Source organism: Leopardus geoffroyi, chromosome A3 (assembly GCF_018350155.1).
Source record: "Leopardus geoffroyi isolate Oge1 chromosome A3, O.geoffroyi_Oge1_pat1.0, whole genome shotgun sequence".
Lineage (NCBI taxonomy): Eukaryota > Metazoa > Chordata > Mammalia > Carnivora > Felidae > Leopardus > Leopardus geoffroyi.
The window spans coordinates 5,635,679-5,662,497 of NC_059336.1; the positions used below are offsets into that span (position 1 = coordinate 5,635,679).

Consider the following 26,819-nt stretch of genomic DNA (forward strand, 5'->3'; position numbering starts at 1 on the left):
CCCTGGGGTTCCCCAGTTCCCTCAGCTCCAGTTCCATCACTACCCTAAACTTCGTCTCCTCCAGCCACACTGGCCTTCTTTTCCATGCATCCTACCCCAGGGCCTTTGCACTTGCTGCTGTCTGCCTAGAACCCAGCCATTCTCCAGCACCCTGTGACACCTGCTTCACAGGGCTCAGCGGTATCCAAAATTATCCCATTTGTAGGCTTGTTAGGTCACCCTCACTAGATTATAAACCCCAATGGGATAGCATCGTGTCTGTTTTAGGACTTTCTTCAGTGCTTTGCCTCTGACCGGCACATGTTTCTTGGAGTGAATGACTTCATCCTCTTTCCAGGCTGAACACCTCCTCTGTGAGTCCCCCGTGATTTCTCCAGCATGGAGCTGTGGCTCCAGCAGAGTTCCGGGAAATGCCAGAACTATCCCTGGGCTGGGCCCCCTCAGCCCCAGACCAAGACTTCCCTTCCTTGACCTCGCACCCTGCCTGCCTCCCAGCATCCCCTAGGGCAGCTGGCCCACACACTGCTGTTCTCTCCTCTCAGCAGTCCTCACTCAGGTTCTTCTAGAAGCACTTCCCTTCTCCTGGGGACAGGTCCCCCCATCCCACGGGGTTCCGGGGAGCCACCACTCACACCACCGCGCCGGCCCCTGACCCCATTCCCAGGACGCTGCACACAGCTCGTCACCTATGCGGAGGAGCCAGTCAGCCCTCCCCTGGGTTTTAAGCAGACTGCAGGGGAGCAGACACCCAGGGCATGGGGGGGGGGGCATCAGCTCCTTCCCTAGTTCATGGAAAGGGGGGTCTGTCTCGTCACTCTAGATGCCCAGAGGCCAGTGCGGGCAGGTGCTCAACAAACACTTGACTAAAATGCACGGCTCCCAAGCTGTGACACCAAGTGATCACTCTGGCAGGGCGGGGGGGGGGGGGGGGGGGGGGGAGGGGGGGAGGGGGGGGCAGCGATGCCGGAGGCTCCCGTGCAAAAGAAAAATTACAGACCAAGTTTTTCTTTAAAGAAAACAAGTTTTATTTTTATAATCAGAACGTTCTAATAAAAATATTATTATAATATTAGCTACCTTTATTTTCTGGGCTTTGACTCTGTACCAGGCGTGCCGCAAAGTGCTTGCCCACGTCGGTCAGCCCCCTGAGGCCACCACTTCCCTGAGGTAGGTCCGAAGGAATACCCCCAGCGCCCCCCAACTTGGCGGCCCGCCCTCCCCAAACCCTTCCACGGGTCTCCTCCGCGAGGCTGCCCCTCGGCTCACTCCCCCCTTCCTCTGAGTGGGGGCCACCGCACGGCCCATGGTGCTCTGTCCGGGAGCCCCCCGCCTGGCGGCACCTCTCTCGCCCCACCCCCCCACCCCGCCCCCAGACCGAGGCCCCCGCCAGGAGGCCGGACGTGTCTCTGCTCCATCCCAGGGCCCCAGCTGCTACACAGCAGGTGACGCCACGAGGGAGGGGGGCAGGCAAGGCCGGGTGGTCCTGCACTCGGAGCCCCGCCCACTCGCTGGCCGGGACGGTCGGTGCGCTCCGGCCCCTCGGCCAGCATCACCTCGGGCCACACTCCCTCCTGCCCTTGGTGGCTGGGCGGGGGGGACACGCTGAGACCACTGCCCGTGGCCCAGAGAGACCTGCCTGGAGACGCCCACCCTCCGAGGGGCTCCCGGGGCCGGCAGATGCTTCGCCGCGCGGAAATACTGCCACCGTCGCCTTGGGCGGAGCCATCGACAAAAGTGAGTCTCTCAAAGTCAAAAATAGGTTCTGGATTCTTGGTGGTGGGAGTTCCCGTTGAAAAAATAGACTACGATTCTGAAATCATCTTAGTAGCAAAACAAGGACGATAAGAAAAAAGTTGCAGCTCGACAGAAGGGGATGTCGGCCGGCTCCCCGTCGCCAGCGTGGGGTGGGCTGTCGTCTAGAAAATGAGAGTCCGGGAGGCACACGGGCCCCCCGCACCTTCCACCACGGCTCACCGCCCGCTTCGGCGGCTCTCTCTCGGGCCTCCCCGGAGTAAGGCATCTCCGAGCAGGGCGAAGGGCAGCCGGTCCGCGGGGAGGGGTGGGGGAGGGCCCCCGGCCAGGTGCGGCGGGGACAGGGCCGTGGGCGCCTGGGGTGCGGGGAGGGGCAGGAGAAGGGGAAGGCGGAAGGCTGGCGGTGTGTGCGAGGTCTGGGTTGTGTCTTCGAAGAGCGCTCGGCCGTCCCTTTTTCCCGAAGTCCTCCCTCAAGACGCGGCGGGTCCTGGATTTCAAGAGAAGCGGTCTCCGGTCCATCCGGGGTCAGGCGGGGCTCCCGCGGGGTCTCCGGCGGTACATGTGCGGGCGCGCACCCCGAAGCCCGGCCGGCCGCTTGCCCGGCGTGTGGCGGATGGGGCCGTGACGCCAGGGGCGGGAACGGCCCTCACTGCATCCTGTCGGGCTGCAGCTGCGGAGGCTGGTACTGCACGAACGTGGCGCCCGCGGGGGCCGCGGCCGAGAGGGCCTGAGGCACGGCGGCCGGGTACCCGTAGCCCACGAAGCTGGCGGCTGTGGCGGGCGAGGCGGCGTAAGGGTACTGGTCAAAAGTGGCCGGCGGGTACTGGGCGTAGGCCGGGCTGGCTGGCGTGTATTCGATGTAGGGGGAGGACAGCGACGGGACCGGGGCAGCCGGGATCACCACGCTGGGCTGGACGATGGCTTGTGGATAGATGTAGTGGGGGGTCAGCCTGCGGGGCCAAACACAGAAGGTCTGGGTCAGGGGACGGGGCGGTGGAAAGCTGGCTCCCGAGTGGAGGGGCTGGGTGATGCTGTGTCCCCGCTCCCGAGGACCGCTCGTCGGTCAGATGGGTATGGCAACAACACATCTTCCTGGAACACACCAGCCGTGCTCCTACCACAGGGCCTTTGCACTGACTGTTTGCCCTGACTGTTCCCACTGCCCCTAACACACATTCCCCGGCTCTCCAGAGCCCCCCTTCCCAGTGAGCCCTTCCCAGGCACCCCCCAGCCCAACCCAATGCTCTGCACTCCAGCCATCCCCCCACGAGGCCCCCCACAGGGCCAGTGATTTGGGGGACCCAGGTTTAAAAAGGATTTAGAAGTTTCAGACGGTGACAGCAGAGCATCAAGTCTAGCGTGGGCCTTCTGAGCTCAGGTCCCCGTGTGACTGCCAGGTCACACTCCGGCCCTCCGCCTGCCTGTTCGTCTCCCCAACAAGCCGCCACCACCGGGGGACATGCTGTGCTGTCCCGTCCTCCTCCCCAGCTCCGGAGCTCTGCCCTGGTCACCGACAGCCCAGAGCCCGGCCCACGGCAGCTCGGCGAGCCTCACCGAGTGAGGACTGCAGGAGTGAGGCACGAAGGACAGCAGTGAAGACGAAGAGGACGAGAAGCCCTGGGAGCAAGGCCACCGACCACGCCCGGCGCCCACAGAGCCGGGTCAGAAACCGAAACACCTTCACGCGGTGCCTGGTCGGACACGCGCTCAGTCTGCCCTTCACGTCACCATCTTGTTTCACGACAGAGAATGAAGCTCAGAGGGTCAGCGGCTCGGCCAAGGCCCCACGGCGATAAAGTGAGGGGACCCTCCTGACCCACGCGTCTGTCCCGTGCCGCAGGCTAAGGTGCAAAACCGTCACCGCACGCCCGGGATGAGTCCCACATGTCACGGGTGGGGAGAGGGGGGCACAGAAAGGCGGCATCGGTGTGGGCCCGCTCGGCCAACCAGGCGCTGGGCGGCCCCGGGCAAGTGGCTGGGCCTCTCCGGGCCTCGCGGCCTGTCTGTCCCACGTCAGGTCCCCGGCAGCCCCATCGGGGCAGACAGCCCGGCCACGGGCAGCAGTCTCTCCTCCGCCTCTTCTCGCACCAGCACGGGACACGCGGGACCCAACTCCCTCCTGCACCTGTGGGGTGGGGCCCGGCTCCAAAGAGCAGCTGCTCGGAAAGAACCGGGCGCCCCGTTCTCTGACACTCAGCCGGGGCAGACACCACGGCAGCACCCACGGGATCGGCGACAAGCCCGAGAACGCCAGAGGGTCACCTGCAGGGGCCGCAGCGGCATCCGATGTCCCTCCAGACCCACCACACGCGGCGCCAGTGAGACCAGGCGGCCCGTGCTCGGCCCCACCGCACTGCCCTCCACGCTGCCGGGAGGAAACCGAGCAGCGGACCCGAGATGCTGTTTATGCTGTGATATCACTGATGCTAAAGCAGCCAGAGGCGTATTCATACGCGGGCCAAGGTGGCTGAGGATGGGCGAGGCGGGCCGTAGGAAGCTGCCGTTTTTACGGGTCCGAGAACCCACGTCCTACCGCACGACGTCCTGAGCGCAGAGGCAGGGGCCGGGGCCGGCGGAGGGCTCCGCGGGTCGTTACAGGGCAGATGGGTTCCCGCGCATAACCAGGCAGAAGGGGCGATATTCACGGGGGCCAAGCGCCCCCCACGGTGGACAAACCAATGGGGTCTCCCCACGCGGCGACGGGGAATGATACGTGCCACGGTGTGGATGAGCCCTGAGGACGTGCTGAGCAAAGGACGCCAGACCCAGAAGGCCACTCCCCCGACAGGAAACGTCCACACGGGCAAACCCGGAGGAAACCCGGAGGAAACGGGGGGCGAAGCGCCAGGGGCTCCGGCAGGGGGCGGGGCCGGGTCGGGCGTGAGCGCTCGCGGGGCTCCTCTCGGGCTGATGGACAAGTTCTGGGTCAGGCAGAGCGCGCGTCTGCACACGGCTGTGAACACACTTAAGGTCTGAAAACAGCTGTTCGGTTTCAGATGTTCAGATGCTCGGTGACCCGTCCTTTGCGAGAGACAAATCCCGCTGCGGAGTGAGCCGCCCGCGAGGGCACGGCGCGCAGGGCTGCGACGATCTGGCAGCAAAGCGGGCGGGAGTCTGGGGCACACCTGCCGGTGCCTGCGGGGCCCCCAGCGCCGACCGCGCCGCCCTCCCCGCCGCCCTCCCAGCGGCAGCACCCCCGTGTTCCCGCAGCAACACACCCAGGCCGGCGGCGGCCGTGCCTCCCCACCCCCACCCTCTGCCGCGTGTGCCCGGGCAGCTTCCGCCGGGATCCCCGTGCTCTGGCTCCGGGCCACAGCGCCCATCCCCCTCCACCGCCCCCACTCCAGGAGCCTCCGCCGACCACCTCCTTCCTCCCCCGATGCAAACCAGAGCCTTGAACAGAGCCGGGCCTGGGTTCGAATCCTGCTCGGTCTCCTGAAAAGTGCAACAGCGATCTCATGTCTGCCCGGGGCCAGGATACGGCCCCCGCAGCTCAGATTCCAGCGGGGCGGACAGACACACAAACACACCAACCCATGACCCGGAGGCGGGACTGCAGGGAGTGGTCAGGGTAGGCTTCTCGGAGGAGAGAGCAACTGCACTGAGACCCGAGGGTAAGACAGAGCTGGCCGTGGGGGACCAGCAAGGCAAAGACCGAGGCTGGAGCCAGCGTGTGAGACCACATCCCTGGGGGCTGCTGCCCCACCTCAGCTGCTGTCTGTCCCGTCCCAGCCGTGCCCTGCAGCACCTCCGACGCTCAAGGCCATCCCTACCCGGGTCTGTACCTGCCAGCGACCCCCTGGAGCCCTCACCTCCCCTGCATCTCCTGTGAGCTGTGGGGAGGGCTCTGCCCCGACCCCCACGGCCTCGCCCGAGGCCTAGCTCTGGAACGAGCCGGGCACACAGCGTGTTGATGGAACAACAGGTCACAGGGAACAGGTTCTCCGCTGAGAAGGACGAGGGGCTCCCGCAGTCAGGACGCCGCCCGGGAAAGGAGCAAAACGGGGGCACCATGAGGCGTGCCTTGGTGCAGCACCCACCGGGACGTCCCTGGCACCACGAGAGGCCCCACCCGGCTCCTGGAGCCTCGGGAACATCTCTCACTTTGAGGCTCTGGAAGCCTGCAGCCTAGAACTTCTCCAAACATGGGCGGGGACGCCCCTGCCTTAGACACCCCCGAAGCATTTGCCAAAAAGGCAGATCCCCTGCAGACAGAAGGGGTCAGAAGGGGTGACAGGCCCCCAGGGATCCTGATACACACCCACACTCAGAGCCACTGCCTAGACCCGGGCTTCACCCTGTCCACACAGCAGAAGGATCCAGGGCCGCAAAAATGACAGGTTTAGGGCGCCTGGGTGGCTCAGTCGATTGAGCGTCCGACTCTTGACTTGGGCTCAGATCGTGATGTCACGGTTCATGAGATTGAGACCCCGGGTCAGAGTGCGGAGCCTGCTTGGAATCCTCTCCCTCTCTCTGCCCCTCCCCGCTCTCGAGCACGTGTCTTCTCTCTCAAAATAAACAATAAATACACACGTAAGTAGGTAAGACAGACAAACAGGGCTCTGGCCGTATTTCCCCAAGGTCCAGCCGGATGAGGCAGTGGTCACATCTGCCAGGTTCTGCACTCTCCCCTGTCAGGACCAGAGCTCTGTCCCAGCCTCCACGGGTGAGGGAGGAACTGTCTCAGGCTGGGGAGGAAGGGAGACACCCGGTCCCTGACACCCCAGGATACAGCCCACCTGCGTCCACTCACCTGCTTCCCTTGAGCCTCTGCCCCGCCCCCACTCTATGCAAAAAGTCCGAGATAACCCACAACGCGTTTTAAAGCCACAAGAGGTACTGTGTCACCACAGTGGCAGAGTCTTGCCTCCTTGTCCATACGCTGCCTGGTACCTGAGCCCACAAGGACTGGCTGCTGGCTGGAGCCTGTGACCGGGGCCCCTCTCGGGGGCCAGCTTGGGTCTCCAAGAGGCCACCCAGGTGGCAGGGCAGTCCCAGTCCAAGGCCCAGCAGCCAAGCTGCTCAGTGGATCCACAGAGACTGGACCCCCAACAGGTGTGTGCACCCCAGACTGGGATCAAAAGGAAAAGAAGGAACGGGGCGGGGGGGGGGGGGGGGGGGGGGGGGGGCGGGGGGCGGATCCTGCCGCACAGTGGGGCCAAGAGTCAGAGGGAGCCACAAAGCCCCAGGAGGCAGGGCACGCGCCCCAGGCAGTTTCCCTCCAGCACGGCCGCCCCTCGGCTCTGCTTGTGGATTTGCAGAGGCTGGCTGACCTCAGGGCCTGCAGGGAGGACCAGGACCCCCCCGCCCCAGAACGCCGGCCTCAGCCAGGGCGACTCTGCCCCTCCGAGGGACACCGGGCCACGCCTGGGACATTTCTGGGTGCCACCCTGGTGGGTGGGGTCCAGGGAGGCCGCCAATCCCCCACAAGGCACGGGTCGGCCCTCCGTGGAGACTCCTCCAGGGTCACACCCCTCACGTTCGGACCCTGCCGCGGGGCAAACTACAAAGCGAAGGGCACGTGCTCGGCTCTTGACCACCCTCGGGGCCTGACGCCCCGCCCCGCGCGGCGCAGGGAAGGAGGCCGGGTGGGGACGGAGGGGCAGAGCTGCAGGGGTGTGTGCACACGCGCCCACGGGGACCCCACTGAGCCCCCGGGGGAGAAAGCAAGCCCAGGCAAACCTGCCTGAGCGCAGCCCGGCGCCCCCCTCCCCAGGCCCGCACACACGGCAGGAACAGGAGGCCCTGGCCAGGGGGCAACGGGGGCAGGGCCCGCGTGCCCCGCACGTTCCTTGCCACCCCACCCACTCCCCAGAAAGGCTGGGGCGCCACCAGCCTCCACGTGCTCGACCTTCAGACCTCTGAAAAGGCCACAGGCCGCACAACACTCTGCGGGTGAAGGCCGGTCTGCCACCAGGGCAGGAGCCCCCGGGAGGACGGTGCCGCCCACTCTCCCTCTGCTGCGGCCCAGGCCGCCCCCGCCCCGCCCCCGCCCCACCCCCCCAACTGTGTCTGTTCTCCACACCCCGCCCACCTCCCCAGGTCAGTCAAGCCTCCATCTACCACACCCCGTGGAAGCACGTCCTCTGTGCCTGCTTCTGCCCCCATCCGGTGACCAGAGGGTCATCTTAAAAACATCCAAGACGGGGCACCTTGGTTAAGTGTCTGACTCTTGATCCCGGCTCAGGTCGTGATCTCCTGGTTTGAGAGATCGAGCCCTGTGTCAGGCTCTGCACTCTCGCTCTTTCCCTCCCAAAATACGTAAACTTAAAAAAAAAAAAAAAATCCAAGAGACCAGCCCACCCCGAGGATCAGAACCCTCCAGCGGCCTCCACCCTCCCCAGAACCACACCGCTCCCCCTATGGCTTCCCACACAGCCCAGCCTCAACTCCCCCTGCGGCTCATCTCTACCCACTGTCCCTACTCTCACCACCCTGTTCCCCGGACGCAACGGGCACCTCCCCCAACGGGCCTTTACACCGGCTGTTCCCTCTGCTTGCAGGCTTCTTCCCCAACCTCCAGCCTCACCTCCTCAGAGGCCTTCCCCGACCAACCCCCAGGTCAACGCCACCCCATCCCACCCACCCCCGGCTTTATTTCCTTCTTACGACCTGAGACCCGCCATTTACTTTCCGTTCTGTTTTCTCGATGAAAACGTAAGCCCCCGAGGGCGGGCACTTGGTGCCGACCGCCGGGTCCCAAGCACCTAGCACACCATCTGTCAAGCGCGGAGGGCCTCAGGCAGGCCGTGGGATCGCCGGCACCCAGAGAGCAAAGGAGCCTCCCTTGGGCATGCTGCCTGGGTCCTGGGATAGAAGCTGCAGCCCTTTAGAAGGCAAAGGAAGCAGCCCAGCCGGAAACAGCTATTGCCGGACCGGGCCCTGCTCGCAAGTGGGGGGGCGGAACCTGGCGGCTCGGTTCAAGGCTGGCTCTGGTCCTCGCCAGGTGCCGGGCTGTGTCAGTGCTGCCTCTGTGGGGTGAGTGAGGTCACCCTCACCGCTAGGGCTGCGTGAGGATTTAATGCTCTGCGTGCCCCAGAAAGCGTGGCAGCACCAATGACCTCCTCGGGCCTGAGGGACGACAAGGGAGAGCCCCCAAGTTGGCCAGGACGCACAGAAGGTCCTCCCTCTCACGGCCACCTGGCCCCAGCCCCAAGGAGAGCAGACCAGGAACCCTGGAGGCAAAACCGGACCAGCCAGCAGGACAGCTGGGCCCACGGTCAGAACCTAAAGGTCAGGTGGCCCGATGCTCACCAGGCTTGCTCCGACCAGGCGTGACCATGACCTGCAGGACCGGGGGCTCGTGGCTTCCTGACGGCACACGGGGGAGTCGCGAAGTCTGCCAGGACCCAAGGCACGGCCAAGGGCACCCCAGCAGACTTGGCCCAGCGGAGGTTCAGGGGCAAGAGCCCTGAGTTTGCACCCTGGCCACGCCTGTCCAAGTCCCTCAGCCCTCTCTGGCCTCAGTTTCCCCATCTGTAAACTAAAGGTGTCAGCCACAGAGCCCAACAGGGCCTCTGCTGCGTCCCCAGAGGCCCCTTCAGGAGACAGAGGTCTCGGGAGCCTGAGTGGCCCAGTTGGAGAGGCGGCTGACTGCTGCACACACTCAAAGCAAAACTCCGCTAAAAGGAATCACTACAGCCTCGGAGGACCCATTTTCTGAAAGCAAAGCCACCCCCAAAAGTAAGAACAAAAAAGGCAAATGAGCCCGTTTCACTTTTTCTGCTCCCTGGAGGTTTTCGCCAGCCGTGCTGGGGACCCAGGCAGCCACCGGGGGCGCAACTGCAGGCTTCTGGAAGGAAGGGGCGCGGAGTGGGACGCCAGCGCAGGCAGAAAAGCAGGTCCGGGGCTGGGAATCCCCGGAGGGGGCACGTGAATGCTCCCTGGGGCCACCAGACAGCAGGCAGGAGTGGGGCAGAGGCACAAAGCAGGTAAGCCGTGCCTCCGTGGGACGACGCCAGGCCTCCCCCAAACTTGTCCAAACCCCGACCCACACCTGCGCCCTCTCCTCCAGGCCCATCCGGCCTTCCACGTGCTCAGCCCAAACCTCTGGAATCTTCTCAGGCTCCTCCGTCACACATTCTTTAAAATGTATTGTATTCGGGATCCCACAGCTGCTCACCCTGGCCCGAGCCAGCGGCCACCCCAGCTGCGTGGGGACCACGGCCTCCACCGCACGGGCCACACAGCAGCCAAAGGGATGCTGTAAAGACACAAGTGACCCGGCCCTCAGCCACGCAGGGCCCACCTCAGTCCCGCGTCACTCGGAATAAGATCTAAATGCGCCCCTGGGCCCCCCAACTCCCCCACTTCTTCCCCCGGCTCACGCTGGCGTCCCCAGCCCGGCCGCCCCTCCCCCCACAGCGCCTACTGCCACCGGGCCTGCCCACACTGCCGCCGGGCTGCAGGCCACTCTGCAGCTACGATCCGGGACGGCATCCCCACGGCATCCGCGGCCTGCCACAGAGCTAGCAAACATCTGCTGAACAAACGGGCCGAACGAATGCCCAGCTTCCTGCTTCCACCCACGTGGGAAGGGTCGGGAGCACGAACGCCCTGCTGAGCCCTCGTCGCGTTCACGTGGGAGGTGGGGAAACTGAGGCTCAAGGAGGAGAAGTCACGACGACGAGGGATCACACACACAGGCTACGGAAAAGCGCCTCCGGGCTCTCGGCCCAGTGCTCTGGCCACGGCAACGTGCGGGGGGGGGGGAGGGGGGGGCCGGCTGGGCCACCCGGGAGTCCTCCCGCCCCAGGGCACACCCTTGGGGGTGGTTCAGACACCCGTGGGCCTGTCTGTGGCCAGGCCTCTGTCCCTCGGCTCCGGGCTTCTGGACGAGGCTCTCCGGCCCTCAGGCTGCCAGGGCAGCGGGCCGGAGCGAGGAGCTCATCCTTGAGAGGAACCCAAGAGCCACCCCGGAGGCTGGTTTCTGTTACGGCAGACGGGGACAAACAACAGGTGTGCACCGGCGGCCCACCGGGAGGGCCACGCGCCGGCCCACGCCTCGCTCCAGTGCCAAACAGGAAGCTACGGTGTGGGGAGCAGGGCCACCCCAGGCACCCTGAAAGTAAAAACAAGCCATGTGACGCCACAGCGGGGAGCAGGCACCAGCTTCCTCCCAGCCCCCACAGCCTCCCGCTCTGACCTCACTTCCTGCCGCGCCCCCCCCAAAGGTGCTGATCCCACGCCCGCCCCCCCCCCCGAGCCCCCAAAGCAAAGCTTTGCGACTCACCACCCCTGCCCCACGCAGCCTTTAATCTACTTGGTATTAGGAAACAGCGGGAGAATCCCGAGAAGTTGCAAAAACAGCACAGGGAGGTCCTGGGTGCCCTCCTGCCGCGTCCCCCAGTGGTGACGTCTTACACAACCCAGCGTGCGACCAAAACCAGGCACCTGATGCTGGCACGGTGCTATTAACCAGGCTGGAGGCCCTGGTCAGGTTTCGGCGTTTTTTGGGGTGTGTCCCAGTGTGTCGTCTGATGGCCTTCCCATGGCTGCGGTGCCCCCCCACCCCCGACCCTGGTGACCCAGGTACTGGGCTCGGGCCCCTCGGCGTGCACACACCTGGGGCCTGGTGATGGCGGGGACAGCGGGGGCCTGCCCAGAGAGCGTAGGCGTCCCTGGACCCACAAGGCATGTACCGCCCCAAGAGGGTCCCATAGTGGGTGTCAGTCCTGGGGTGTCTGGCTCGGATTTGCTCAAGAGCTGGCCAGAGGGAGGTGCTGGGGCCTCGTGGAAGGAAGGAGAGTACTGGAGCCACCCAGCCGGGCCCCCGGCCCCACACCGCGTGAGCTCAGACAAGTTTCTCCTCACCCGGTGCCTGCACGGGCAGCTCGGGCAACAGGCCTTGTCGGAGGGCTGCTAGGAGCTGGGTCCCTGACAAATACAAGTCTCTCTGTGGGCCAGGCCCCCGACCCACCAGCTCTGCACAAAGGCACCCACTCAAGTCAGCCCTGCATCCTGGTCTCCATCCTGGTCATCTCCGGGGAGATGAGCCCAGGCAGACCCTGGGATCCTGGCTCCAACAGAGGATGACCCTGCTGTCTGGGACCTGGGGCCCGGTCTCACCCTGGCCACAGAACGGGACTTGCGGTGAATGGATGTGTAGGCCCCAGCAAGGCCCCCTTAAGAAAAGGGACGGGGGCTGTGCCCAGAGAAGCAGCTGGCCCTTCAAAAATAACCCAAGGAGAGGTTCCAAGTACAGCCAGGCCCAGGACAAACCTCAGACCCTGGCAGGTCTTAGGTCTAGCCCTGCACACATACCCTCTGACACCAGAGGTCCCTTCGGTGACCTCTGGACACCAGGACAAGGCTCAAAGCTCTGCCCGGAAATGTGCCCTCTCCAGACCACTTGGAACTTTCCTGCCTGCAGGCTGCTGACTGTCCCACCCGGGGGGGGGGGGGGGGGGGGGTCGGCCAAGAGATGCTCAGCTGGATGGTCTATGGCCTTGGTCATGTCCTCTCATGGTTAAGTCACTGGTCACCTGCCAAGGAAGGATTCTCCAAACCTCAGGCCTTGGCCCCGCACACAGTTACAGGACAGGAATGCACAGCCCAAGTTAGGTCCTGAAAGACCCCATCCCCCTTAAAAAAAAAAAAAAAAAACCCCGAGAGCCAGGGAATCCAAGCAAAAAGTGTAACTTGTTAAGAAATTCTTTGGCGAATCTCCCACGCTGATGCTTACGGCCCCACAGGCGAGGATTCCGCAGTGGCCTTGCCCAAAGGTGGGGCCGTGCAACCTTTAGACCTGTGCAAGGCATAGGATCGGAGCCAGGAAGTCCGGGGGAAGTTCGGCCAGGCAGGAGAGGGGTTAACTGGTTGAAAAGGCCGAGCTGCCCAGCCCTGGCTCCCACCGTGCCCTCGGCCCTCGGCCGGCCGGCGCAGGCCCAGCCTCACTGCCAGCCCGCAGCACACAACACTGACTGCTGAGTCAGGCCAGCCGCGCTCCCGCCCGATTGTTCTCGTTTGCAAAGACAAAAGACAAAAGGGACGCTGACGGCCCAACTCTCCCAACCGAGGGGCACTGGGGAAAGGCAGCTGACCCCGGGCCAGACCGGCCCTGCCTCGCTGGGAGAGCACCCCCAGGGGCCCCTCCCGCCACCCTGGACCTCTCAGCGAGGCCTGGTGGGAGGCGGCGGGACCCTGAGAAGCTTTGGGCCACCGGCCGCTGGCAACGAAGACCTGGACGCTCCCTCTGACCCCTTGTCCCCGCCTGGGTCTCCGCCCCCTGGCAACCAACAAGAAGAGCCCGAGGCCTCTTCGTCGTCACAGGTATTAGATGCCAGCCAGAGATTCAGTTACGAGACACGGTCACGTGAAGTCGGGAACGCACGGCGGTAAGATCTGCACCGACCCCAACCACCCTCACGTGGGTGGCACTCAAGGGACCGTGAGGGGAAAGGCTGGGGCACCCTTCCTACCCGCCCACCCCAGAGAGCAGCGGCTGAGTGTGGGCTCGGAGCCAGCGGCCCGGTTTAAGTCACGTCACTTAGGTCACCCCGACAGACTGTTAACCGCTCTTCGCCTCAGTTTCTTCATCTAGGAAGCGAAGCTCACATCAGCCCCAACCTCAGAAGGCTGCTGCGAGGACAGGAGAGGATGGGGGGGCAGGGGCACAGAGCACCTGGTCCCGCGTGCCGGCACCGTATGTGAAGAGGTCATGATTTCCGTCAAGGAAGTCACAGACGAGGAAACCGAACACTCAGGAAGAAGACACCACCTGCCATCTGCCAAGCGGACCCGGCTGGAATGTGGCAGAACCAGGATTTGAACCCAGGTCCGCAGGCTCCAGGGGCCAAGTCCTGACAGTGACTGGAGTCCTAGAGGCAGCTGCAGCGGATCCGAAAAGAGCTCAAACGTGCTCGGGGTAGGAGCTGCTACATGGTAAGCAGGACAGAGCCGCTGATGCCCGCCCCCCTCCACCCCCGGTTCTGTGCAGCTGGCCCCTGCTCCAGGCCCTGCCCCTGGCCACCTGGGACACACCTGGGGAACAGCGCCAAGGCTATGGAAAATGAGGAATGCCCTCCTCACGTGACCTGGACCCCAAGCAGGAAGAACTTCTGATGACGGCAGATGTCCCCAAATACCTCCCAAGACGGCTCCAGACATTTATGAAGCAGATGCCAGGGCGAGAAGGAAACCCAGAAGCACCAGCTCCCGGCCGCCCCCGGGCTCCCTCGCAGGAGAACAGACTGAGAGCTGGGCTCCCACGCATGCCAATCCACGCCAAGGCCACCAAGCAGACACAGACGCCGCGTGTCCGGGCGAGCACCCCCAGATCGTGGGCACGCAACAACTCCTCAGCCATCTGTGTGACCTGCCCGGTCCACCCGAGCCCAGCTCCCAGCCCTGCCAGGGAAGCCAGGTGGTTCCTCGAACTGTGCCTCTTTCTAGGGCAGACACATGCACGTGAGACACACACACATACACACACACACACGCACGCACACACACACGCACACGCGCAGCTTGAAGCACAAAATCCAGAGCCTGGGATTTGGTTCTGACAGCTTGAGAAGCACCAACGTTCTAAAAGGGGCTGTGTGTGTTCTCACCGCCCTCGCCACCCCCAGGAGCACACCCCACCCCCGTCGACACGCTGCTGGCACTGGGACACACAGCCAACATCGATCACGGGGCTGGGAAGTCACACTGCATGGCAGGCCCCTTTGTGCCCCTGAAGTGTGTGTGTCCTTCCACAAGCAGCTGCCGGGACTTATTAGAACTTTAAAAAAAAAAAAAAAGCCAGGCAAGGGTGGGATGCACTGAACCACAGCACGTCGGACAAAAGGCCCACAGGCCGGGCCCACTGGGGCTGGACAGCTGGCCCCGGTCCCGTCTCACCTGCTGCAGCTTTCATAAATACCAGACCCCGGATGGCAGTGGCCTGCTGGCACCATCTGTCAGGCATGAGAGCGGGTCACCCGGCACCCTGAGAAGAACGCAGCCGCCGGGCCCACAGAGCACGGGCAGCACTTCCGGAGCGTTCACTGCCCTCCCTCCCCACAGGCCTCTCCCGAGGTCTCTGCTCCCAGAACTCAGAGAGGCCACTACCATCCCCATTCCACAGAGGGAGCTGGGGGAAACTGAGGCACAGACGGCTGCATAGGCTGCCAGAGGTCACACAACTGGTCACAGGGAAGCCAAGACTTGAAAGCAGGCTCCGGCAGCCTCCGTGGTCTCTGGCAGGACTGGAGGAACGCTCTCGGCCTTCTCTCCGTCCTCCCGGCTGGCCCTGCCTCCCCGCCCTCCAAAGGCAATCGGGTTTATGGAAGATCGGAGAAGGTGACGGTTCGCAGACACGGAAAGGTAGATGCAAAGGGCATCCCGTGGGGCTGGCGGTCCTCGGATGAAAGACTCCCTCGGGCCAAGGGGCGCCCGGGGCCTGCTTGGCCAGGTCTGCTCACCCCCCCCCCCACAACCCCCCAGCCAACAGTGTCCACTCACCCGTAAGTCCGTTGGATCAAAGTGGGGTGCAGCTGCTGTACTCCAATGGCAAAGCCTGAAACAAGAGGCCACGCAGGGGCTCAGCCTCCCCCAAGGGAGCAGAAGCACACAGCCGTGCCCTCCCCCATCGGAAGGAATAGATAACTGGCTTCCTCTACACTCCCAGGCCACCTTCCCACAAATCCCGAAGCTCCCTGCCTAAGAAAGCCAACGGAGAGGGGTAACAGCGGCCTCTGGGGGTCTGTCCCCCTGATCGCCAGCCCCGGGGAACAACTTCCTCCTTCCCTGGCGGACGGCTGACAACTGGCTGATGCGCCCTCCTCGCCCTGTCCCGCTGGCACATGCACCTGGACGACGGGGTCCAGCTCCCAGGCTAGGGGATGACTGCCCAGGGACAGCTCTGCAAGCACATGATAGCTGACGGCCACTCCTGGGGCAGGGCTGGGGAAGGGGGGGGCCCTTTCCACCCCACAGATACCAACACTGAATATAGCAATCAAGACGAGCCAGGAAAGGAAAACACAGGCTCTCACCCGTCTGGAGGCTCCTCGGCTTGGCACCCAGATACGCCAGGTTCACGTTGGCCTTGCGGCCATCGATGTTGGGGTTCGGGTCTTTGCAAGCTCTCTCCGCCGCCGCCCGGTCGGCCATGGTCACCTAGAGGAACACAGATGCATCAGGGGTTTCCCTTACCGGTGGGAGGAGCAGAGCCCTCTGCTCTGGCAAGAGGCACTCACTTCCCCCTCCCTGGGGGGCCAGTTATTCAGAACCTCTGACCCAGTCCCCACCCCCCACCCCCCACCCCCCACCATGGGGCCCTCCTGCAAAGGTGCCCCTGGATTCCAGTTCCTCCATCCAAGTTCATGTGCTGGGAAACCTAGCTTTATGACAGAAATGATCCCCAGGGGAGACCAGGAACTTCCCCCTTTCCTCCCCAAGGAAGGCAGGGGCCCCGAGCTTGTCCTGCCTGCCTGTGGGGGTGCGAATTTCCTCGTGGGAGGGGTTGGGGGGCACCGGTTAGAAGGAAAGTAGGAGACGTGCCTTCAAACCGTTTTTTTTTTCTTCTTTTACTTAAGCCGTTTGTTCTGGGCGTTTAAAGGAACTCTTGTAAAATACTAGAGGGGAGGGGGTGCTAAAGGCCTCCAAAGCGCCCTGAGGTGAAGCCTCTTCTGCTTGCTTGTTGCTCCAGGAAGTCCTGGGAGTAAGCCGACTGTCCCCAGAATCTCTCCACAAACTCCGAAGCGCTAATTGAACACAGCGGCTCTCCCTTTTAACCAAGGAGTGGGGTGGGGGCAGGGAGCCGCGGCCGAGTAGCGGCGGCGGGACGGGCTGGAGCGTGAACCTCCGCCCCCGAGCCCAGGAGGGGGCAGCAGGTGCCGGGGCAGCTGGGCGTGCGCCCGCCGGTGGACTCGGCGCCCCCGGCGCGGTAAGTGCGGGGCGGGGTGCGCGCCCGGCCGCGGGGCCACTTACGAAGCCGTAGCCGCGAGACTTGCCCGTCTGGCGGTCGGTGATGACCACGGCCTCCTCGATGTCCCCGAAGCCCTCGAAATACTTCCTGAGCGAGGCGTCGGTGGTGTGGTAGGGCAGGCCGCCCACGAAGATCTTGGTGAACGTGGTGTCCTTCTGCGAGCCGTGCATGGCGCCGGAGGCGGCCGGGGGCCGCGGGAAGCCCGCGCTCGGGGCGCACGGCGCGGGCTGCAGCAGCATGGGGGGGGGCGCCCCGCCGCCTACGGACCCGGGCCGCGCGGCGCCGCGCTCATGGGCGGCGGCGGAGAGCGAGCAGGACAGCAGCGGCACCGGTCCAGCCGCCGGGCCCGTCCACTGGCGGGCCGCTCCCACCGAGTGCGCCTCGCTGCGCTGCGCTGCGCTCCTGCCGGCGCTGCGGGCACTCTGCGCCCCGGCGCCCGCCCCCGGGCTTTGTAAGCGGCTCCGCCCCTAGTCCGCCGCAGCCACGCCCCAGCCGCGGCCCCGCCCCGCCCCGGGCGCGCGGGGCCTGCCGGGAAGCGTAGTCCCGGCCGCGCCCCGCGGCGCCCGGCGGGCGGGGAAGACTTGGGGCGGGGCGCGCACGCGAGCCTGAGTGAGCAGGGTCGCGTCCCCGCCGGCCCTACGGCCCCGGGGGGCCCTCTGCGTGCCCGCAGGGGTCTAGTGAGTTAGAGTCAGCGACGGTCAGCATGTTTATTGAGCCAGGGTGAGATGGGATACAGCAACACGTATTAAAAGCTGAAATGCTTCTTGTTTTATATGCACATATGATTCACTCGATGAATATTTTTCAGGGCGTTTCATGCGACACTCCAGGATGGGGGCTGCAGGGACGCACAGAACTTACGCCCTAGCTCCGTGGAGCCTCTATGAATAAGACAAGTCAGCGCTAAAAATACAGTGGACAACCCGGAGGGACATAAGCCAGGGATCTGCAATCCAGGAGGGTCCAGAGTGGTCCCAGAGACCCCCCTTGGAGGAGGTGACTGGGCAGAGGAAGTTGTTCTGGCCTCTTCCAGCTGATATCAGGGATTCCTCCCTGTAGGTGGGCGACCCTGGGGGAAATGCAAGCTGAGGGCAGTCCTGTCTCTCTGTCCTTGTCCCCAGCCATGGAAACAGGCCATCCCGGAGCCTCTGTGTACTCCACGCCAGGCAGGACGGGCTACAAGAACTTGTTCAGAGTTGTTAGGAATTTCAACGAACAGGAGAGCAGTAAACCAAGCGTGGGGCCTTTCTGAGCTTGGGGCCCTGGAAGCTGGCCCTGGCACCTACATCCCCCACTGGTGGGTCACACCTTGGTGCAGAGGCCGACTCTGGGCACCTCAGATCCTCTGCTGTCCCAGCACAGCTGTGGTGACAGCTCCAAGTGAGGTCACTCCTGGCCCTGACCCTATGGCCTCCTCTGGGACAGTGGGATACAGGTGGGGCCTGGGGGGCTGGGAGTGGCACCTGGTGGGCTGGGGGGCGGGGCTAGTCGTGTTCCCTAGTCTTTCAGGATGTCACCCGCCACCTAGGGTGCTTGACTCCAGGCCCAGACAGACCGTCTCAAGTCCCTGGACCCTGACCTCGCCTTCCTTCCCTCAAGCCTCTCTGCTCCAGGCCCCTTAAGCTGGGAGGGGAGCCCTAAATTTTCATCAGGTCTCCCCGAAACACACACTTCTCCGTCCCAACAAATTCCTCCCTTGTCCTTTCGCACACATTCCTGCAGCACCTTAGGCACACTCCTGCCTCCTTTGGGGCCTTTGCCTCATCACTTGCCCTTTATCTTGCCCGTGTGTGTGTGTGTGTGTGTGTGTGTGTGTGTGTGTGTGTTTTAACGTTTTATTTTCTGAGAGACAGAGCATAAGCAGGGGAGGGGCAGAGAAAGAGGGAGACACAGACTCAAAAGCAGGCTCCAGGCTCCGAGCTGTCAGCACAGAGCCCAGTGTGGGTCTGGAACCCACACTTGAGATCATGACCTGAGCCGAAATCGGACCCTCACCCGACTAACTCACGCAAGCACCTCTATCCTGTTTTTTTTTTTTAATTCTTTCAATGTACTCCTGTTTCCCGAACCCCTGCCCACCTGCTCATTTACAGCCTCTTTCTCCTGCTAGGTGGGCGGGACCCTGGATGTTTTGCTCCAGCTGTAAGGCCTGGCAAGCAGAGGGCCCTCGGGAAATGTATGTTGGCTGAATGCACGACGGAATGGAGGTGAGGAGAATTCTCCACCAGACAAGGGGCACTTTTAAGAGAGCCCTTTGGAAACTTTGATTAAAGTGTGGCCTAGATTTTTTCCTAGAGGCCAGGGAAGGCGGCCACTGCCCGGCCACGTGGTCTCGGGCAAGCTGAGTCCCTTCCCCGGGTCTCAGTTTCCCCTTCCGTGACAGACAAGGCCTCTCTGAGGCCGCCCTGGCAGTGGCCACGAGGGGCTCCGGCGGGGTGGGCGGTGCCTTTCCCAGCGGCGCAAGCCGCCCAGGCGTCCCGCCTACAAGGCCCAGAGCCGCCCGCGCGCGGCCCCGCCCCCCCCCCCCCCCCCCCCCCCCCCCCCCGCGCTCCCGAGCCCCGCCGGACAAAACCGGGAGGCACGCAGGACGGGAGCGCAGTTGCACGCGGGGCGGCTGGCGTCTGTCTAGCACGTGCTGGCGCTGTGGGGGCCTGGGGTCCCGAGCCAGGGCGGGGACACAGGCTCCGAAAGGGGGAAAGCGCGGGGCTCCGGCGGGGCGTTTGTGGTGCACCCCGGGCCAGGCGGGCTGGCTGCGTGCACCTCGCGCTCCTGCCCGGCCCCGGAAGGGGCCAGGGGGCCGGGGGGCCATGTGTGTCTTACCGGGCGCTTGCCCGGCTGGGGTTTCGTTCACTCGTTCATCCTGTGCCCCCTTATGCTTCCGCATCCCCGACCTCTCTGCCCATGGGGTGGCCACACTTTCCCACTGCAAATAGGAGACCAACCTAACGACCCACCACCGCCCTAAGAGCTTACATTTCAGGCGGAGTGGAGAGAGGGCGAATGAATGAAGGGTGAATATTAGGTCTTATATTCAGGTAAATTTTTCTGGTTAGGCTGTGAGAAGGGAGCAAAGAGGAGACGAGAGATGGCCCAGAGATAACTGTTCTTTAGAGTTAGGGAAGGCCTGTGGGAATTGGTAAAAGCCAGAGCCATTGGAGGACAGGAACAGAGAGAACAGAATGAAAAGGCTCAGAGCGACTAACGTTTATCCAATATGTATTTTTTTGTTTCGTTTTTATTTTTGAGACAGCAAGAGAGAGAGGGAGACGGAGGGTGAGCAGGGGAGGGGCCGAGAGAGAGGGAGACACAGAATCCAAAGCAGGCTCCAGGCTCCGAGCTGTCAGCACAGGACAGGACAAGGGGCTTGAACTCACGAATGGTGAGATCATGACCTGAGCTGAAATCGGCCACTTAACCAACCGAGCCACCAAGGCGCACCCCCCATATGTTTTTTAAAAATTTTTTAATGTTTATTTTTGAGACAGAGCACAGTGGGGGAGGGGCAAAGAGAGAAGAGACAGAGGATCCAAAGTGGGCTCTGTGCTGACAACCGGATGCAGGGCTTGAACTCATGAACTATGAGATTTTGATCTGAGCCAAAGTCAGACTCAACCAACTGAGCCACCCAGGTGCCCCATACCTAATGAGTGCTGGGCACTTTTATGTGGTCGATCCTCACACACCACTAATGATAAAGGTCATTTGTCCTGGCATACCTGTTTGGGGTCAGGTCCTTGACTAGGTAGGTGACTTACTATTAGATGATTTAATCTCGGGGTGCCTGGGTGGCTCAGTCAGTTAAACATCTGACTTCGGCTCAGGTCACAATCTCATGGCTCGTGGGTTCAAGCCCCATGTCGGGCTCTGCACTGACAGCTCAGAGCCTAGGGCCTGCTTTGGATTCTGTGTCTCTCTCTCTCTCTCTCTCTGCCCCTCCCTTGCTCTCACTCTCTCTCTCTCTCAAAAATAAATTTTAAATAATTTAGATGATTTAACCTCAAAACAGCCTTTGTCATATGTAGGTACACCCAGTTTTAAGGCAGTGGGCACTGAGGCTCAGAGTGGCTTCCCCAGGGCCACCCAGTGAACGATGGCCAATCCATGATCCCCTTTTATTCTCCCCACAGCATTTAAGGAAGATTTGTCTCCCCACTTTGAGGGCTGCGCAGGTGAGACCTCAGAGAGGTGAAGAGAAGTGATTAAGTGGAAGTCTTAGGGGGAAGGCCCAGACTTTCAGGTCTGGAAACACTGGCCCTTGTCTGAGACCGTGCCTGGGTGTGTGCGCTTGTCATGGGTTGAATTGTGTCTCCCCCAAAATATGTTCAAGGCCTAACCCCTGGTGCCCACGAGTGTGACCCGATTTGGAGGTAAGGTTTTCACAATCTAATCAACGTAAGAGAAAATCACATCGGCTTCGTACGGGGCCTAATACCATGACTACTGTCCTCACAGGAAGCCCATGTGAAGGTGCAGGGAGAAGGCCGTGTGACAACAGTGGCGGAGACTGAAGAGATGTACGCACAGGCCAAGGAGCACCACGATCCCTGGGAGCACCACAAGTGATGAGAAAGGCACGTGTGGAACAGATTCTCCCTTCTTCGTGCACTCGGAGGGAGTCCAAGTCCTGCTGCCACCTTGAGTCTGGACCTCGGGCTCCAGAACCACGAGAGAATGACCTTCTGTTGTCCTCAGCCACCGCGATTGGAGAGAGGAGGAGGACAGAGCCCTGAGCGGGTGGAATCACACAGTTTGTCACGCTCGGGTCTCAGAACCGTCTTCAGAGCCACGCGGGGGTCCTGGGACTCCTGGGTGTCATTCCAGGCCCCAGGCCTGAGAAGCCGCCCTGTGCCTCCCTGGGCTTCAGCTGCTCGGCCGGGAAAGGTGGGGACCCAAGAAAGGATTCTTCTGCTTAAAACACCACCCCCGTCCTCACTGCCCAACCCCTACTGGGAACAGAACCGGCAGCCGCCTTCCCTGCGCCCCTCCCAGGTGTCTCCGGAGCCTGGGCTCTTTCCCACAGCGACAGCCAGGCTAGGACCTCACCATCCCCACCTGCGTCTCGGAGGCACCATCTGAATGCAGCCCGAGGATCGACTCAGATCTATCTTTAGTTTTCTGCCCATCCCGGAACGCGGTCAGCCCGGCGTTTGGATCAGTGGCTGCTGAGCTGGATGCTCCCAGAGCCTGGGACTCAGGCTCCATCCAGGCCTCTTTTCTAGCATCCCTCAGAAGCCCATGTCCCTGCCCCACGCCGTCCTACACCTGCATTTGCCTCTCTATGGACTGGCGGTCTCCCCACTAGAGGTCACCTCCAAGAGGCTGCTGGCTGCTTTGTTCACTGCCACGTGCCCAGGGCCCGGCACGTGGAAAGCACATGATAAATGTGTGCTGAGGGGGGCGCCCGGCTGGCTCAGTCGGTTGAGCGTCTGACTCTTGATTTCAGATCAGGTCATGGTCTCAGGGTTCATGAGTTCGAGCCCCGCGTCAGGCTCCGCCCTGAGCGCCCGGAGCCTGCTCGTTCGTTATTCGTTCTCTCTCTCTCTGTCCCTCTCTCTCTCTCTCTCTCTCTCTCAAAGTAAGTAAATAAACTTAAAAAAAAATCCTTTAATAAATGTATGCCGACTGAGTGAGCGAACACACGAATGAATGAACAGAAGACTGAGATTGGAGGTGTTTTGGGGGGGGAACCCCGAAGCCTGTCTATTCTAATGGAGACCCAAGCAACTCAGACTTTCTGCGGATCCAAGCTAAGGTTGCCCCTTGTCTCCATGCCAGGCTGCAAGGTAGAAGCGTGCGGACCACCTGCGCCCACCCCACCCCCAACCAGAGGCCTGAGGAACCCTGAAAGAAAACATCAACACAGCAAATCGAAAAGGAAGCCCGGGAGACTTGAGGCCCGCAGACTTTGACGCGTTAGCGGAGCCCCATCTGCCTGCCGCTTCAGGTTTGCAAGGCTCCTTTCTGCTTCTCGTCACGTGGTAAAAAGCCACCCCGTGTTCTTCGCGAAGGCAGTGGCAGGGCTGTGAGGAGAGAGCAGAGGGCAGGCCGGGAGGAGCCGGCCCTACGTTTGTGAGCCGTGCCCATCGCACCCATCGCCAGCCTGCCGGCAGCCACCTCCCCGGGCCTCGGTTTCCTCGGCTATGAAATGGACGTGATGGCAGCAGCTTCCTCGTGGGGCTCCTGCGGGGCCGGGAGACACAGAAAGTGCTGAGGTCAAACTCCTACCGAGTAGGCGCTCAGTAAACGCAAACTCCTGCAGTTTTCGGTTTTTTACCAGCACCCCTCAGTTTCCAGCCGACACAGCAGCAGTCTGGGCCAGGTGGGGAGGTGGGGACCCTGTCAGCCCTCCCACACGTGCTCCTTCGGCGACTCCCGTTGCCTGTGGGACAGAGTCCCACATCCCTTTGTTCGAGATGCCCTCCCGCCCCCCCCCCCAGTACAGAAAGGCGCCCCTCCCCGCTTCCCCCAGCCGTGTCCCCTCTCAGGGGCCCTCCCTTCTGTGTGGGCCTAGGCCTCCCCCCTCACCATCCCCCCCCCACCCGCAGTCTGCCAGGACCTGAGGCCTCTCCTCCGATAGATGGTTCCAAACAACAAATGGCTAGAAATGTCACGGAAAACAAACACATTCAAAAAACGCTATTAACGTGTTTACAAATGAGCAAGTGATAGAGGAACGTGTGTGCCCTTCCGTTGATGCGTAAAGTACCAAGAACGAGCAGTGGCTTGGACAATGCCAACGTTGTGGACCACCCGGCAAAATGGCCGGGACACCCGTGCTGTGCGTGTGGCTCAGAGCCGCTCAGGTTCAGGGTCATGGCGGCCGCTGAGGCTGCCCGGCCTGTGGCCTGCGTCCACGGCTCGTCCGCATCGGTCAGACTCTGCCGAGGAAGCCTTTGTCCCTCGCCAAGTTCACAGGCCCTGAATTCTGTCCACGGGCCGGGTGGGTGTGGGGGCCCCAGGGAAGAACTCCTCTGCGTCAGTTCCTTCGGTCGTGGTAACGAGTTACACACACTTCGTGGCTTCGGGTAACACAGATTTATTCTCGCATGCTGCTTACTCTGGAGGTCAGTGCCCAAAAGGGCTCTCGTGGGCCAGCGTCGAGGTGTCGGCAGGTCTGGCTCCTTCCGGAGGCTCTAGGGGATACGTCCGTCTCCTTGCCCCTTTTCGGCTTCTGGAGGCTGCCGCCTTCCTTGGCCGGTGATCCCTTCCCTCGTCTTCCAAGCCGGCTGCCGGCTGGGCTCTCCCATGCTGCATCACGGTGACACGCTCTCCCTCTGCCCCCGTCTTCCAGCTGCTGAGTGGAAGATGGTCCCCCCCATCACCGGCATAATCGCCCCATCTCAAGGCCCAGAGCCCTGGTCACAGCTGGAAAGCCCCTTTTGCCACGTGCGGTAGCTCGGAAAGCAGCGGCCATCTGTGGGGCTAATGAGGGTGTTTCGTCAGTAGACAACCTGGGGCGCTGCCTCCGTCCGCCTTAGAAAAGTGCCCACTGCTGATCTGGAAACGTGGATCATAAGCAGGGCAATTCCCCCACCGGAGGCTGCACGCTTTTTACTTTTTGGCACTCCGCAGACGAGCAGGTGTGTGTGCCGGGAATTTGCAGGAAGTCGTGTCCTGTAAATGGAAGCCTCTTTCCACCCCACCCCCACCCCCCACCCTGTGCGGCTAATCCCGGAGCTGCGAGAAACCCGTGAGAGCCAGTGCTCGGGAGAGGGCTGAGCCTCTCTGCAGTGGGAGCGAGGTTCCTGCCCCGGGGGCCGGGTTTTCCCAGTGAGCACTGGTCCCGGGACCCTGCCCCAGCAGGTTGCAGCCCGGCAGGTACAGCACGGACCTGGAGTCTATTCTGGGGCGGTGGTGGGGGCAGGGGGCGCCGTGTCACACAGCTGGAAGGCAAACGGCTCCCTGGGAACACTGTCCTAGTCAGCTCGGGCTGCTGTGACTGAGGACCACAGACGGGGGGGGGGGGGGGCATGGATGACAGACATTTATTTCCTCACAGTTCTGGAGGCCAGAAGTTCAAGATGGAGGTGCTGGGGGGCTGGCAGGGTGATTTTTGGGGGGAGGCCCCTGTCCTTGGCTTGCAGATGACTGTCTCCTCCCTGTGTCCTCACGTGGTCTTTCCCGGGTGTCTGTGTCCTAATTTCTTCTTAGAAGGACAGCAGCCATATTGGATTAGGGTCCACCCCGGTGACCTTATTTATTTATTTACTTTTAATTGTTAATGTTTATTTATTTTTGAGAGAGAGGGAGACAGAGCGTGAGCAGGGGAGGGGCAGAGAGAGAGGGAGACACAGAACCCGAAGCAGGCGCCGGGCTCCGAGCTGTCGACACAGAGCCCGACGCGGGGCTCGAACTCACGGACCGCGAGATCGTGACCTGAGCCGAAGTCGGACGTTCAACCGACTGAGCCCCCCAGGCGGCCCCGTGGTGACCTCATTTAACTTCATCACCTCTGTAAAGACCCGGTACAGTCGCCTTTGATGCTCTGGGGGTTGGGACTAAACATAGGAATTTGGTGGTGGTGGGGGGGGGGGGGGGGGAACACAGCTCAGGCCACAACAGGCACCCACTGTGCTTTTGCAGGCAACTCTCAATCGAACAGAATCATGCTTGGGGCCTCCCACGCTGGTCAAGGGGCCCCAAGAACTGGGGTCCTTGTCACACGAAGTCCCGGGAGATCAAGCGACCCCTGGCACCGCGAAACACGCGACGAATCCGAAGACAAGGGGAAAGCCATGCAAGTTGTTCTCTCAGAAAAGTCCACTTCCATGGCACTTTGGCTTTAAAGGTCACCCCAGAATCGGAGGCGATGGCGGACGGGGCGCTGGAGGAAGGGGTGGGGCGCAGCCCTGCAGAGACGTGCGGCAGGGGCAGGCAGGGGCCCTCGGGCACAGTGTCACGGCCAGCCCCTCCGGGCCCCAGAGCAACGGTGACACCAGGGGGCATCTGTGCTGAGACTCCAAAGCCGGGGAGTGTGGCCTGTTGCTTCTGACCCACGGTGGAGAAGAACCGGGGACGCAGGAAGCGATGCCCAGATGACCCAGAGGGCAGTGTGGGCTGGGCCCCGGGCAGTGCTGGTGGATGAGTTTCTTCTTAGCACTTTTGTTCTCTCCCCTCCGCTGCCTTCCCCCATCCCTCCCCCCGGGGAGAAACTCAAACTGGTAAAATAGCTACTTTTCTTGAGGGGCTGACTCATGTGTTAAGGAAGTATGCAACCAGCGTTTTATTTGCTTTGGAAACAGCCCTTCCCTTCGAGAGTCGTTGTCCGTACTAGTGACACAAAATTCACGACGACTTACACACGCCAGGCTGTAGAATGGTTCACTCTGCTTATGTGAGCCTCGTGGTGATGAAAAACTCTCAAAAAAAAAAAAAAATAAATAACAACAACAACAACAACAAACAACAAAAAAAACCCCAAAACCCAAAACTCTCAAAACTACAGCTGCCCGGCTCTCCTGCCTCCTCCCACCTTCTGCTGCTTGAGCTCCATGAAATCGGGGTACCCTTGCTTTGCAGGCGATCCCGCTGGCCGGTCTCTGGGGGGTCAACCCAGCCCCTCTCTAGGGAACAGGGTGCTCTTACTGAAACTGCTCCCGATAGCCTGCAGCCAGGAGGCATTTCCCACCCACTAGCCCAGGTAGGTGGAGAGGGTTCAAAGGCACCAAAGTTAGTCTCCAAATGGCCCTTTTGGCCACCAGGGTCCACCTGGGAAGGAGATTTGCATTTCCTACTCTTTCCTTCCCAAACCAGGGCAGAGGGATGCCAAAGGGTGAGTGGGTTCTCAGGGTCGCCCACACCGACAGGCAACAAAACTCCAATGTCCCGTAAGGGAACCACGGCGCGGGGGGTGGGGGGGGGGGAGGCATTGAATTTTAAAGTAGAGAAGTCAGGAATCGGACCTCTGAAAAAACATTGACTCCAGTATTTCCTAAGGAGGCCATCACTCTCGGTAAAGATAAAGTGTATAAAGAATATTTTTCTAACGGGGTAAATACTCCTCCAACCCCACTGACAAGCTTAACGACACCACCAAGTGGAGAGCCAACCCTCATTTCCCAAAACAAGTGCAAGGAGAACACAGAACCGCCCCCCCCCCCCAACACAGGCGCCGGAGTCGCTGGCGCCATCTGCCGGCCGCTTTGAAACACGC

The 26,819-nt window shown here is 62.2% G+C and overlaps 1 protein-coding gene and 1 long non-coding RNA gene across 2 annotated transcripts; one reads left to right on the plus strand and one right to left on the minus strand.

Annotated features, from left to right (window-relative positions):
• Positions 1–1,936: 1,936 nt before the first annotated feature.
• RBM38 (RNA binding motif protein 38) lies at positions 1,937–17,113 on the minus strand. The gene is made up of 4 exons (XM_045444143.1): positions 16,669–17,113; positions 15,732–15,855; positions 15,199–15,253; positions 1,937–2,702 (listed from the first exon to the last, which is right to left on the minus strand). Exons 1-4 carry the CDS (start codon positions 16,903–16,905, stop codon positions 2,399–2,401), a joined length of 720 nt encoding a protein of 239 aa, XP_045300099.1. The 5' UTR covers positions 16,906–17,113; the 3' UTR covers positions 1,937–2,398.
• LOC123579953 lies at positions 16,528–21,357 on the plus strand. The gene is made up of 4 exons (XR_006703028.1): positions 16,528–16,624; positions 17,475–17,662; positions 18,777–18,873; positions 21,123–21,357. It is a non-coding gene; the product is annotated as an uncharacterized LOC123579953 (long non-coding RNA).
• The last annotated feature ends 5,462 nt before the right edge of the window (positions 21,358–26,819 follow it).